At 42.5% G+C, this 14,676-nt stretch overlaps 1 protein-coding gene across 2 annotated transcripts in view; it reads right to left on the bottom strand.

The window, feature by feature from the left end:
- Window positions 1-366: 366 nt before the first annotated feature.
- Window positions 367-14,676, bottom strand: part of ABCB10 (ATP binding cassette subfamily B member 10) — a 27,928-nt gene continuing 13,618 nt past the window's right edge. The window contains exons 7-13 of one of the 2 annotated variants that reach the window (XM_084828115.1): window positions 13,189-13,284; window positions 10,395-10,604; window positions 9,000-9,079; window positions 8,143-8,323; window positions 7,621-7,664; window positions 4,916-4,950; window positions 367-1,672 (exon numbers count right to left, since the gene is read on the bottom strand). In XM_084828115.1, the coding sequence (XP_084684241.1) occupies window positions 1,411-1,672; window positions 4,916-4,950; window positions 7,621-7,664; window positions 8,143-8,323; window positions 9,000-9,079; window positions 10,395-10,604; window positions 13,189-13,284 (908 nt within the window). In that variant the 3' untranslated portion in view covers window positions 367-1,410. Of the gene's footprint in view, window positions 1,673-4,915; window positions 4,951-5,131; window positions 5,257-7,620; window positions 7,665-8,142; window positions 8,324-8,999; window positions 9,080-10,394; window positions 10,605-13,188; window positions 13,285-14,676 lie in introns of those variants that run through there. The other variant, XM_084828117.1, reaches the window with a different exon arrangement.

Raw genomic sequence — 14,676 nt, 5'->3', positions numbered from 1 at the left:
GTTGGCTCACCAACAATGTGATGTGTTGGTGAAATCACCAACAAAATCACCAACTATGTCTTCCATGAATGTGAAATTCTGTGAATAGATCTCTGGGTCGAACTGAAGGGATTCCAGAACTTAGTGTGATTTTAATTTCCTACAATCTCAAACCCGCTGGAAAAATCAGAACTTTTCTACACCAGGCTGTTCATTGGCTGTTAATCTGCTGTATCTACTTTTGGTTTCATCGCAGAATTGAGATCCGAGCACTAAACAAGGAGCATTTCCTTTTCCACTACATAAGCTCTAGATAGCACAGTAGTTGTCAGGATTCCTTTTGCCCTCACTGAACCTCAAACGCCAAATCAAACACAGACAAGAGGCTTCAAGCTACGGCTTTTAATCCATTACTTCAATGGCCCGTACAGATGCAAATTCTCAGTGACTCTCAGTCTACAAAGGAAATGCCTTCGGGGGTTCAAAGGATAGTTACAAAAGTTGCCCGCCCTTTGAAGAAAGGTGGGCTCCCTAGCCTAACTTAAGGTGTGGGGGGAGGTCTCCCTCTCTCTTGTGAGGCTTCTAAGTGCAGCTGTTCACGCCGGGCCAATAGGGCAGTCGGTCCAAGTTCCACCCTGGCCATCTCTCTCTTGGCTCTGTGTCTGTGCCTGGTGTCTAAGAATTCACACTCTCCAAACCTCTCCCTGTTCGCTATCTCCCACGGGGGTGGGGGTGGGGTGAAGTGGGGCCCTCTCCGTCCAGCTGGACCTTTGAAACCCAAGGAGTCTGCCTAGCCATGTCTGGACAAGCCTTGGAAACTACTTCCCCGATGTCTGGCGGTTCTTCTTCAGAATCTGAGCTACTCTGCCACTCCCTGCACTCAGAGGCAACCCTGACAGTAGTACAGTGGAATAGCACAAATACACAAGAGGAAATTGCACTTTCACTTTTACAATTAAATGCTGCATTTTCTTTGCTCTAAAAAAACTCACTGAAAGTGCTGATTAGACACGATGCAAAAATGGAGAGTCACAACGTTGTCTAAATAACCTGTAAACAACTATGAGTAGGGAATGATGAGCACACAATAGATGCCTTGTGCAGAAATGCCCTCGGTGTGTTTCCAAACCTTAAGGTTAAAATCAGTAACATCCATACCATACCATATCCATTAATCAAAGCAACAGAAAAATATTTAGTCTGAAAACAATTCAGTGTTAGATATCTTCTCAAGAATAAAATTATTTAAAAGCTCTGCATAAAAAGTTTAGCACAACCAAGTTTTGAAATATTTGGAACATACTGGAAAAATATACATATATAATATTTATTGTACATAAATTGAAACATAATTTAAAATTCTTGGAAATGTGTTACATTTCCATTCTTTATACTCTTTCATACTGGGATTTTTTAAAAAAGATTTCTCTTTCAGGATTTTACATTTAATGCAGAACTTTCACTATTCTGGGTAAAAGCCTGTTTCTTCATTAGTTTGCTGAAAAGTCCATTTGGGTTTGCCAGCAGAGTTTCGTGCTTCCCACACTCAATAATTCTGCCTTGATCAAGAACCGCAACAGAATTAGCGTTCTGAATGGTAGACAGACGATGAGCAATAATGAGGACAGTTCTCCCTTCCATAAGCCGATCTAATGCTTCTTGGACAACGTATTCGTTTTCAGCATCCAAAGCACTAATTCATGAACAGAATGAAGAGGAAAATATTTTATTATCCCCTATTACAGTCTGAGGACATTTAGTTTACTATAGACTCTAATTTTCTAATTAGTTTGCTTTCATTTCATTTAAAGTCTCTCATAAATGAAAGTAGTTTCAGGGTACTGAACAAAGGTCAAGATTTGTTGTCTGTTTTAGATGAAGCAATATCCCTTTATTTGGGTATAAAATTTTTTTTGGGGGGGAATAGACTTAATACAATTGGAGAAGTATGCCGCTACACTCCCACTCTTGTGCCGGTTGGACCCAACGTCTGTGCAGCAGAAAGCTAGCAGTTCAAAAAGCAACTGCAGAAACAAGTGGAAACGCTTGTTTCTGGTTCAGGACAGGTCAGCAGAGCTTCCTCCTGCAAGCTTCACTGACCTGCCCCATTCTGGAAATGAGGGTTTCCAATAATTTCTGGGTGCTTGTTAAACTCCTAACTCCCCGTTGTGCTAGCGGTGTGACCTCCTGGCACAAGGGCAGACTTGGATACTGCTTTTGGCCTTCAGTACAGAAGAGCAGCTTTTGACAGATCAGCTCCTACGGATATCAAATTATGTATGCTCATTTTTAATCTGCAATTTAACAGACTCATTGGCAGCATAAATAAAAGAAATGGTAGCGAATCCTGAGACAAGGAGCACATCCTGATGGAAGCTTCCTGGGCTTCTAGTTTAAAAGTGTTCCAAAGAGGAAGAGAGCCCTCTCCCCATCTATACAAATCCAGCTGCGAGGTCTTCATAGCCTATGCCAGCCTTCCCCAACCTGGGGCCCTCCAGATGTGTTTGACTGCAACTCCCACAATTCCCAGCCAGAATGGTTTGGCCATGCTGCCTGGGAATGATGGGAGTTCCAGCCCAACGCATCTGAAGGGCACCAGGATGGGAAAGACTGATGTATACATTTTATTTATTTGTTTGTTTGTTTATTTAAAACAGTTGTATCCTGCCCTATATCATTAAGATCTCAGGATGGCGTACAGATAAAATCCATTTAAACAGTATAATAAATAATTTAAACAGCTAAAAGCATATTGAACCATTAAACAAGCTAAGACCAATTAGAAAACCTAAAACAATAAAACAGTCAAAACAGTGTGCAACTTTAGGGCATTCAATATCCTGCACCGATCCCTGTGAGCGATATCTCTTGGCTTGGACCAGCTGAAGCACCCGAAGGGTCTGGTCTTCAAATGTCAGAATCATTAACACCCATTCCTTACAAACCACCCTGTGGAACTGACAAAGTGTCAGTTCAGTCATGATTTTCATATCCCGTTGCCCGAGCTACTTCAAACTCATGAAGTGTACCGGGAACAGAGTTTGGGTACATATAAACAGATTAAAAACAATGCTAACAAGATGAGAAGTAACAGACACGTTGAATACTAAGGTTGTAATCCAAGAGCCAGTGTGTGTAGTGGTTAGAATGTTGGCCTGTGACCAGGGATGCAGCCAGGGATGGACCTTCAAGGCACTAGAGCCCAGGGAATCCCTGCAAATGGGTACCCAGAGAGTGGCAGGTGATGAGGGCAGCAGGGAACAGAAGCAAACTCCCTGTTAATTCTGTCGTCATGATGGTGCTACGATTTGAGTTAATTTAAAATGCAAGACTGCACATGCTCAGAGTATTTATTTTAATCTGGGTTGGCAAACAGTTTTGTTGTTATTATTGTTCTAATGTATCAGGAATGTAGAAGCAGTTGTAAAGCATGGGAAGGTGGTTAGGGAGCAAAGAGAAATGTTAGTTGTATGCCTCACAACTGAAGTAACACACAGGGTCCATAAGACCATTAAGTTCACAGTGTAAAATGACTGAGCTGCACCACTGACTGGGACTTGGGAGACCCGGGTTCTAGCCCTCACTCAGTCATAAAGCTCACTGGGTGACTTTGGGCAAGTCACTGACTCTTGGCCTAACCTACCTCACAGAGTTGTTGTGAGACTAAAATGGATCAAGTACTCCACCTTGGGCTCCTTGGGGGAAAGGCAGGATATAAATGTAATAAATAAATAAACCTAATTACCGAGGAGTAAGCCCCATTGAATGCAGTGGGACTGACTTCCAAATAAAAATGCAGAGGATTGTGTTTCATAATCATCCTTCTTATTGTTTTAAAGGCAGCATATTGACATGCACATCTCAATTCTCCAAGTGGGGAGAAGTCTCAGAGGTGCAGGCCTTACCTGGGTCCCTCGGAATGAGGTCATTGGAGGCTTATGCCATTCTGTAATATTTTCAATTATTTACAAATACATAGGTTAAGCATAGATGACAGGGAACAGCTTAAACACTCCAGTAGACACTTTTAAGTTTGCTTCTCCTGCATCAGATCTTCCAGCATGCACCCTAAGATGCTCCAGAGCTCCAGCTTAGTTCTGAGTCTGCCCCCTTTCCCCGTCTCATACTGACCTGGTTCGCATGTAACAATAACCCAGAGTACAGGTTGAGTATGGGTTGTTGTTAAATCATGGGCTGTTGTTGAAACATGGGTTGTTGTCATGTGCGAACCCTGCACTATGGTTTAATTATGGGTTGTTAACCATGAACAACCCAGGAAGAGAACCCATTGTTTGTTGTTGGGTTGTGAACTCTGGGTTGTTCGTGGTTAACAACCCACACTTAAACAATAGTGCAGGGTTTGCCTGTAACAACAACGCATGATTCAACAACCTATGACTCAATTTGCTAAGATAATAGCTAATTTTCCCCATTCTAAAAAAAAAAAACGGAAAAGTGCTCTGAAAAAACAGAAGCGAAACTGGAGGATCATGACGTCATCTAAAGAGCCCGTAAACAAGCTTGAGTAAGGAATCAATAGTGCACAGTAAATGCCTTGTGTAGAAAAGCTCTCAGTGACGTATATACATACTCTATTCTTAGAACCCTCCATGATTCTAAGGAAATATTATGCCTAACTTAAACAATGGATATCTGCTACAATGTGTAAATAAGCTATATATAACTTCTTTGATACAGTTTCATATCTGAGATACTGAAATAAGAGTGACAGTGTTCGAAGATCTGAAAGGGCAGTAGCACAAAGCTGGAAACGACAGTGAACATTTTACATACAGGAAAAGACATTAAATGCTTTGGCACAAGGTCAGTAATAGAGATGACAACAAGTCCTAGGTGTCTTGAACATTAATGCCTTCTTCTAAGCAAAAGATTTTCCCATCTAGTTGTCACTTATGTGTCATTTTTTATTACTTACCTTGTTGCTTCATCAAGGAGAAGAATTTTTGGATTCTAAAGGACAAAATGAAATTGAATTTATTTGGACAGTTTTGGAGGGTTGAAGATTGCTTTCATACAAAAATTTTAGGGAAAAAATGGGAATGCCAGTTGATGTACATCATCAGGAAGGACAGCTAAGTCTGTATGTTAGATAGCTCTTGGTTTATTTATCAGGGCTGTGCTGAAACCCTACCTGCCCTTTTGCAACCTCTTCATTTTCCTGAAAAGAGGCAGTAATTTTTCTGCCTCTTTTGTTGGGATGCTGAACATTTCGGGGAGATTTCTGAGGGTGCAGGACTCCCTCCGGTGGTTACCTTACTGAAAGAAGGAGGAGAAGGGATGTGTGTGCTCTTTCTTTTACCATTTCCCCCCCATTCTGCCCTTGCGGCCTCTCCAGCTGCTTGAGCTTCTTGGAAAGACCCCTGGAGGACTTGGCCAGGACTTCCTCCCTTGGGGCTTTCCAGTGCTGTTGCATGCTGAGTGCCTGAAAGCTGAGCGAGGCATTTTTGGTTTTGTGTGTTGTTATTACAAGTCCTTTTAACAAGAAGGAGGAGGAGGAAAATAACTCCTTGCTCAGCTTTCTAGCACTCAGCAGGCAGCCACACCGGGAAGCCCCTAACTCAGTATACGGCAACTTCTGCTAGCGCTCTCTCTCACGCTTACACACACAATTTGAGTCACGTTAACAAAATCAAATTCAAGAGCTTTGCTGGTGGCGATCACACCAATGAAAATCACAAGCTTGCTCCCACAACTGCCAAACAGCAATGCTCCCAAGCACAGTGCCAAGCACAGAACCATAAATTGTTGAAAGAAAAGAGAGCTCTACTTTCTGGCCAGTTGCAGATGCACAACCACAATGCTGAAAGAGATCAAGGAGGAGTTCGTTATCTTCTTTAGAAATGCTTGTGCTTCCTTAGGGATGTCTGCTTCACACTTGGAGAATAATAGTCCTATAACCACCATCCTTCCCACACTAACATTAATTTGTTACCAACTCTGTCAGGACCACTTCCCACAAATGTGGTGACAAACATGTTTGAAAAGATGTTTATATGTGGCAGGGATCCCTGACCAAATCACTAGCCCTAGAACAGGGGTGAGCAACACACAGCGTACAGGCTGCATGAAGCCTCCCTGCCTTTCTGTGTGGCCCCTACTGCTGCTGAATTTGCTGTAGCTCCCCCCCAATTGCTAGTTTCCTGCTGAAATTTGGCAGTGTGGTGGCAGCAAGAGCAGTCCATTTAGCTTTAAACAAAGCAGGGGGCAGGGGTGTACCCCCAGTGGGTTCTGTGGGGAGGTGGGGGCAAAACTGGAAGCTGTCCACCCCTGCCCTAGCACATAAATGTATCTTTCAAAACTGGTGTCTGTCTCTTTCGGAATGTAATAAAACGGATGTTCAGAATGTTAGAGAGGAATGGAGTACGGGAATTAGATTGCTCCATAAAGCTTAACCAATGGAAAGTTGTTCTAGCTTTAGTGACTTGGTTCATAAATAGCGACGATCCATGGGCTGTCATGCATGAGTGGGAGAGAGTGGGCATGCTGTCTTCTGTGCACCCGCCTCTTCTGTTTTTACTGAACAACCCATGATTGGTTCCTTCATAGGTTGTTGAGCATGATGTCTGAACACTCACTGATGGGTTGTTTAGGGGCTAAACAACCGACTGGTTAAACCATGCCCACTCTCTTCTGCCTGTCCCCGACAGCCCACAGTCTGTATAACCCATGGGCTGTCATAATGTGCAAACTGGCCCCATATGTATTATTCCTGTAGATTTACAATTGAGGCTGATTCAACAAAATATATTTATGTACAAGGTTGAGCCAGGGTAAATATTATAGCTTTTACTAGGCATCGTTAGATATGTTAAAATTCCTCTAGGGCAGCCATAACTGGCTGGGGGATTCTGAGAGTTGTGGTCCAACACATTGGAGGGCACCAGGTCAGAGAAGGCTGCTGTATCTAGGGCCAAGTCTCAAAAATGACAAATGTGCTAACACCCAGTATGAGTATATAATCATGAAATTTCATCACATTTAACTATAAAAGGCAGTCCTTCCTCAGAACTCTTTCTTCCATGTAAAGACTGGAGTTTTTAATTTAACTAGATTAAGAGTTATTACCAACAAACATGAAGACATTCTACATTTTTTTAAAAAGTAACCTGCAACTTGTAATTAGCATTACCACAGAGCCAGTTAACTCTCTTAAAGCACTAAATACTATACTTTGGATATCCTGATCAAAATTAGTATCTTCCCAGGCTCACGACGGGCTGCTCCTGCAAGAGCAGGCTATTCTAGAAAGACCTCGAGAGCAGGTTCCAGTAACAGCCCAGGTTTTACTTCCTCAAAAAGGATGCAGAAGGAAAAGTAACAGAACTGCTAGAATGAATATATTTCTTTAATTTATATCCCACCTTTCTTCCTTTGTGGAACTCAAGATGGCTACATGCGGTTCCCAGGTGGTCTCCCCTCCAAGAACTGACCAGACCCAGACCTGCTTAGCTTCAGCATGGTGGCTGCCTCATGTGCCTTCAGACCATGCCTTGGGACATGGTCTGAAGAGAGAGAGCATGACATTGCCATAAATGTAACACATTTCCCCTTTTTTTATTAACTGTCGGCTATGAAAAGTGTACATATCCTTTTTCCTTTCTTTAAAACATAAAGGCTTACCTTGAGAAGAGCCCGAGCAATTGCAATTCGTTGTTTCTGCCCACCTAATATATATCAAAAATATTTTATGTAAAAACGCAACATAACTTTTCAGTTTTCTCTCTGGGAAGCAGGTCCTGGGTTAGACCAAGGATCTGCCTTCCATGGATCCAAGTTCCTGGAAAAACTCACCAAGTTTTTCAGGTTCCTCACTTCCCCCAGCACCACAGTTCAATATGTTCAGCAGAGTCCCCCACCCTCTGTGAAGCATTTCCAGGGGGCTAGAGGGGCTGCTGTGTGGAAGAGGAGGCGAGGAAATCCACTTCCACAAGCCCCCTCACACATGCATAAATCTGGATCCAACCCAATGAATTATTTTTACTCAAATATAGGCAAGATTAATTACTCCTTTCCACTGCAGAAGGAGTAATGACATTTAAAAAATAATGTTAATACATTCCAAGTGATAAACTTAAATCAGTATATTAAAGAAACAAAGCACATAAACTACACAAATGCATTCTGAAAATTGCAAAGTCTTACCTGAAAGAAGAACACCTTTTTCCCCAACTAAAGTGTGGAATCCTTTTGGAAAATTTCTGATAAAACTAGAAGCATTTGCAATCTCAGCAACTCTCTCAATTTCTTCAGCAGTTACTGTAGAAGGGTCCTCTGCACCATAGGCAATATTTTCAGCAATAGAGCACGAGAACAAAATTGGTTCCTAATATATGTAAAAGCACAGTGAATAGGACAATCCAGCTTTACAGGACATACATAGACAGCATTACAAATAAAAGGGATATCATGCAACAAATAAAGTGATGAAAAAGAAAACACAATTTTCATAAAAATGTAGTGATGTGTTACAACAAGGGTGGACAACCTGTGGACTGGTCTCACATGGCCCTCAGCCTAATTTCAGAAGCTCTCTGCAAGTGATCAGGGGTTCAGGCCTCTGCATGGGTGATCTGTCCCTTTCCCCAGCATCCTGTTAGGTGGGGAGGAAGAGGGACAGAGAGAAAGTGGTGGCAGAGAGAGAGAGGGAGAGAGAGAGAGAGAAGGCGTGGGCCCAACCATTTTTCACTCTGGCCCCATCCAGTGCTGGCTTCAGCCTCACCCACTGCTAGAATGCAGCCCCCGAAGAGATTATCCCTGAGGGAAAGTGGCCCTTGACAGAAAAAGGTTGCCCACCCCGTGTCACAAACATGACTGCTACCTTTAAGTGGTCATAGTACAAATCAAATGGATGGTGACCAAACAAAGCACGCCAACGTTTTCAAAGCTTTGTCCAATGCTTTGAATGGAACAGTATGGCAAGACATTCCTTTGACAGAGGGGTCAAAGGAATTATAATGAATAAATTTACTACAATGAAGAAACCTCGATTCTCCTCTTACCTGGCTTACTGTTCCGATTTTAGTCCTGAACCAGAGTGGGTTGAGCTGACGAATATCTACACCGTCGACAGTGATACCTCCTTTAACAAATTAAGACATGGCTGTGATAATATTCTGGATACTGGGGGGTGGAGAATAGAGAGTGCAAGAAAAAGAGCAATAATAGCAGGGGGAGACACTTAAGTGCCACAGAGGTCCATGACAGTATGCTCCAAGTAGCTTTTTAAAATAGCAGCAGCATGAGAAACATCGGGTCCTTAATGGTTTTTTAATCGTCCAGTATGAGTGATCACTACAGAGGCATCTCACTGTTTAATATAAGAAATGATGATTCAGGCAATTACTAGCCAGATCCAATCAGTTTACAGCGGGTGGGGAGACACCTCTGGCTGCGGGCCTCATCTGGTCGACTGAGGTTGCCTGTTTGGCCCACAGAGGCCTGGGCAACCTGTACAGGCACCTTGCCCTTCCCGAGCCTCATCCCTACTGGGGGCTTTGTAAAGAGGCAGAGAGAGGAATCCCCATTTTATCTCTTATCTGTGATGGGAGATAACAAGGGGATTCCCCTGTGCGCCGCTCCCCCTCCCACTGTTTTGGAGATAACAAGATCTCAGATTGGAGATATCAAGATGCCTTCGCTGCACTCCAGCCTTTTCTGATGGGAGAAGACCTGCCCACAGCAGAGCTGGTTCCTGGTAAACACCCCAGGATGATCCTCCTCTCGATGTACCTGCCAGGGATGAAATGATATCAGGGGGCGCGGCCCCGTCCCTTTAATGTCAGGGGTGTGGCCACTTCTCCTTAAGTCATTCAGCCCAAAGAGCGCTAGGTGGGGGGTAATCCAGCCCCCCAGCCCATTCTGGCTGTCGGCTCTTGGTTTAGAGGGTTGTAGGAACGGCATGTTTATATATAAATTATTGGTGGGACAGTATCTCTCAAAAGAGGCAACAGAAGCCATCCCCTCAGCTGGAATGTCACCCCGGGGGTTAGCCATAAAAATACAAGATAAGCCTAACATGTTTCTCTGAACCCACTTGATAGTGTTCTTCCATCTTCAGGAATGGATAAGGGCTTCATCAGTTTCTTCCAAGGAAACGTACTGGTGAATTTTTGCCTTTAATCAGTTGATGCTCCTTTCCAACAACCTAGCACTGCATTTTCCCTCAACATTCGCCAGTAGCCTTCCAACAGATCCACAAAGGTCCCACACCCCTTCATTTGGAAATCACTGTGGAACAGATGGCTAGCCAAGTTGCCCCTTCCCTCTTAAGAGGCAAGTTCTGCACAAACAACATGAACAGGCCAGCTTTATAGCTGAACTCGAAGTACACCTAACAACTGCTGATCCATTTTACACACACACACACACACACACACACACACTTACTTCCTTACCTGAGATTGGATCATAAAGCCTAAGCAAGAGAGACACAACAGTCGATTTTCCAGAGCCACTTGGGCCAACCAATGCCATGGCAGAGCCAGCTGGGATATTAAGGGTAAAGTCTTGAAAAACTAATGCTTCTGGACGAGTTGGATAAGCAAACTGGATATTTCTGAACTCCAGAGCACCTTTGAAGACATCTTGGTTTAATATCATTCCCTCTAAATGAAAACCAAAAATCACAAAATTAAAATGGCAACAAAGATATAATATCAAGCAAAAACACATTTCTGAGTGAAGAACTGAACAGTTCTCACTTACTTAGTAGTTTGATAGTATCACATTCGGTAGTGCCATCAAAAGACAAAATAGGGGCACAGGGTTGTTTACTAAGATTCTTCTTCCTGTTTTATGGATCTGGGTATTCTGAAATATAGGTCATAAGGCAGCTAAGGGCAGCCTTCTCATAGAGCAATAGCAGTTGTCAGTACTTTCTGGGAATTAAGTACTTAGCACTTTCCTGTTGTCCTAAATATCCCAAGTGCCCCTGCTGTTTATGGCCATACTGGGCTAAAAGGCATGTATTCCCACTCCTTCCCAAGTTTGGTAACATGGCCAGGCCAGGGCTTCAACGGCATCAACGAGAATTGAATGACAGAGAATGGGTAACAAAAGGAACATAATTTACAAATAGGAATGTGTGAATCATCCAAACTCAAGCTCATCAAGGTTTTCCGAATCCCACCTTGAAACGTGTTCTGACTCATATCTGTATCAGATTGTGAGCTGTGTTTTTTTATTTTCTCATGAAAACTGGTGCGTATTTTCATGCGTATTTTCCCACTTGTGTGTATTTTCACGTGTGCCTTTTTAAAATGTACACACATTTTTCTCCCATCGATTAAGGTGTGTTTATGTGCATTTTTCAAAAGAACTCATTTATTCCACATGCATTTTTCATATGTACACATTTTTCTGTTCCACAAATGGTATCGCAAGGTCAGAAATATACGGACATCGATTGCAAATTGCATTTGTTTCCGGGAGGTGCAAACTGGGTAAATTCTGTTAAAAGACCCCCACCTGAAACAAATTTTTCATGCAGCCCTATTTGCAGATGAGAAAGTTGAGTGGAACAGATGGAGGAGGGCCTGAGGGAATATACAGAGGGAGAGCCAAGGTAGTAGTCCTCAGCCACATCCCTGCCAAGGACACACAGAGCCTTAAAACCAGCCCTTTGAGGGAACGCCAGCTGTACAAGGCACTACTGGTCAGAGAAATAAACAACACTGCCTGTCACTACCTTTCTGTCAGTGATGCCAAACATTTAATGTGCAAAGTGTTCCACAGTCTTTATCTTATTTGTCCTCGCTACCCAGCACTCCTGTCTTCTTGTACTCTGTAACATTCTGCACAAGTTGATGGCACAACCACAATTAAAATAAGTAAGCTAAACACAGAAGTAACAAAACGTGGCTGAAATCTTCCAGCTAACTGCATCTGTTTAAATTACTTCACAAATCAACAGAGTTTATGAATTCTCAGAAGTGTATCCATTATGATTAGAAATTACAAATAAGATGAACTTACTCAAAACATGTTATAAAATGAAAACTCACACCCACAGTCTGAGCAGTAGGCTTTCCCACTAATACCCCATGAATAAGCCACAATAATGTGACAATACACCATGTTAATCACTGGGTGTGACTAGCTCACACAGAGAATAATTGCCCCTGTTTAGGTGTTGAGGCACATTATTTATCTTGCTCTGCCAATTCATCCTATGCCTACAGTAACTGGATCTTTTACAAGGCAATCCTATGCATATTTACTTAGATGTAAGTCCCACTGTGTCCAATGGGGCTTACACCCTAGTACGTTTGTTTAAGACTGCAGCCTTAAGTCTTTGGACTGGATCTTCTTTTCATTTGTGCTCTACATGGTAAAGAGATACACCTATCTCTTGCACTGCTTGGTCTTTTGGCCTCAACTTTGTGGAAACATTTCCTCATCCCATCCCTCTGTCCTCTGTACTCACAGTATACATACCTACTCCCTTTATCAGTTCATACGTCTGATAAAGGGGGCTCTCACCCACAAAACCTTGTGTCACAACAAACTCGTTAATCCAAAGCTGATGTCTCCAATGTGGTGCCTCTGGGCACCAATGTACCCACAGACATCTCTTGGCGCCCACCAGGCTCCTGCCTCTCATGATTTTTATTTTGTTTCTTAAGTTTATTTTAATTTTCTTTAACTTGGAGGCTAACATGCTGCAAAGTGAAGGGCTGCTCTCCAGCACCATTTTTAATTGGGTTCAAAACAGTGGCTTTGGGTTTTAGAGTTCAGACTCCAGCTCTGCCTTATACTTAGATTCTTGGGCATGTGACTTTTCTTTTAATCACAGCAGTTTGCCTTCTGAGAAATGAGTGTTTTGTGACTGCCCGTGCTGACCATGGCAGCCATTTTATGAATGAGCAAGCCTCCCATGGCAGCCATTTTGTGACAGCACCCATAACACTCTCTCAACATTCAAAATGTGTCCAGCAATGCAAAAAAGGTTGGGGACCCCCTAGTCTAAGGTGCCACAAGCCATTTTGTTGGGCTTTGCTGAATCAGGCTAACATGATCATGCCTTTTGAATGCTTATTCAAATATTTTACTCTGTTAAAATATTTTATGGCAAATTTCTGAGAAATGTTTTTAATTTAAGAAAATCTGAACCAGATTTTGACTTAAAATGTCTACGGATGTCGTACCAGCTTAAACAATTGCAAAACATTTATGAAACAGAAAACATACCATTAAAAGGAAGTTCTGGCTTTCGGTCAATAAGTTCCCAGAGACGTCCTCCTGCACCTAATCCTTTCATTAGCTCAGAATAGAAAGAGCTTAAACCTAAACAAGAAGAAACTATTGTTATGAACAGGAGTATGTGGGACATGTAGTCTGTCATGAAAGATGTTGGCATAACCTCCACTACCAAATGCATTTTCCAATGGCTCTCTGAACACGCAACTTGAAAAACAAGTCCTGCACATTTGATACTATAAGCTCTGCCAATCCCCTTTTCAACAGTGGATTGCACTCCTGTTCTCTCTTATTTCAACAGGGTAAGTAACAACCTAGCACTGGAAATGATCACACAGCACAGAACCATTTTTCTCATTTTTTTTTCCTTTAAGTAAAACCCTCTCATGGAATGGCTGGCAGTGCTACTGTGAGAAAAGAGGCCATCTTCCTTGTGATCATCAGTTTGGGATTTGTTTACAACATTAAGGCTAGATTATTGCTCCTGCTGGAGTTGTACAATGGATAGTGGTCAACCTCTACGAGTGCATACAAGAAAGGTCAGTGCAGTTTTTCCCTCCCTAGCACGATCAGGACTTCGCCACCTGTGCTAAGACACATAACTTGTCTCCTATTGGGAAGTTCCATTACATCCAATCCCTAAATCCATACTAGTTGGTCCAACATGTTTCTCCCATCCCAAAGAGGTGTGTTTTTTTAAAGAAATTATTAATAATCAAACGATGACCACCTTGTGCTCTACTGTCCTTGGTCCAAGTTTCAGACTTCAGGTGGGTGAATATTCCATCTGAACTCTTAGGGGATGTACTTTTATCCATATATCCATTCATAATTTGTATATTCATTCATATATACCTCCATTATTCTTTGTGCTAGAAACTGGGCGACACTTCAGCATTGTGAAAATGAGTAACATTCTGCTCCTGCTATGGCTTGTGTGCTCATCCCATGATACTGTTCATCTATTTATGAACATTCATAGCCATTTTCTTTGTAGTCACCTTCAACACTACAGATGGCAAATGAAAATGTGTTTCCATAGAGCCCCAAGATGTCTCCCTGCTTAGAGCTGTGATCTTGGGAAGGGATATGTGTTTAAATCAGGCATGGGCAACTTGTGGCCCTACAGAGGTTTTGGCCTACAACTAACATCAGCCCTAGCCAGCATGGCTAATGGTGAAGGATCATGGGAGGTGTAGGCAAAGTTATCCGGAGGGCCACAAGTTGCCCACCCCTCCCTGGTTTAAATATTTAATCATGTAACATTCACCATGATTTTTAGAAATTGCAGAAGCATAGGCTGCTGAATCTTAGCAAAACAATAAAAATGAACATTTGAAAATGGTGCCTGTGCGCTTGAAGAAGAAGTGGAATGTGGAGGAAGAGATGGGGGATTGTAGCTCAGAAGCATCTCCTGGGTGGGTAACAAACACCCCTGTTTGGTGCAACCATGGTTGAAACTCTTCCTGCTGAAATAAT

This window comes from Heloderma suspectum, chromosome 1 (assembly GCF_057233095.1).
Source record: "Heloderma suspectum isolate Gila_16-S chromosome 1, 16-S_ref, whole genome shotgun sequence".
Taxonomy (NCBI): Eukaryota; Metazoa; Chordata; class Lepidosauria; order Squamata; family Helodermatidae; genus Heloderma; species Heloderma suspectum.
This window is presented reverse-complemented; position numbering and strand designations above follow the sequence as displayed.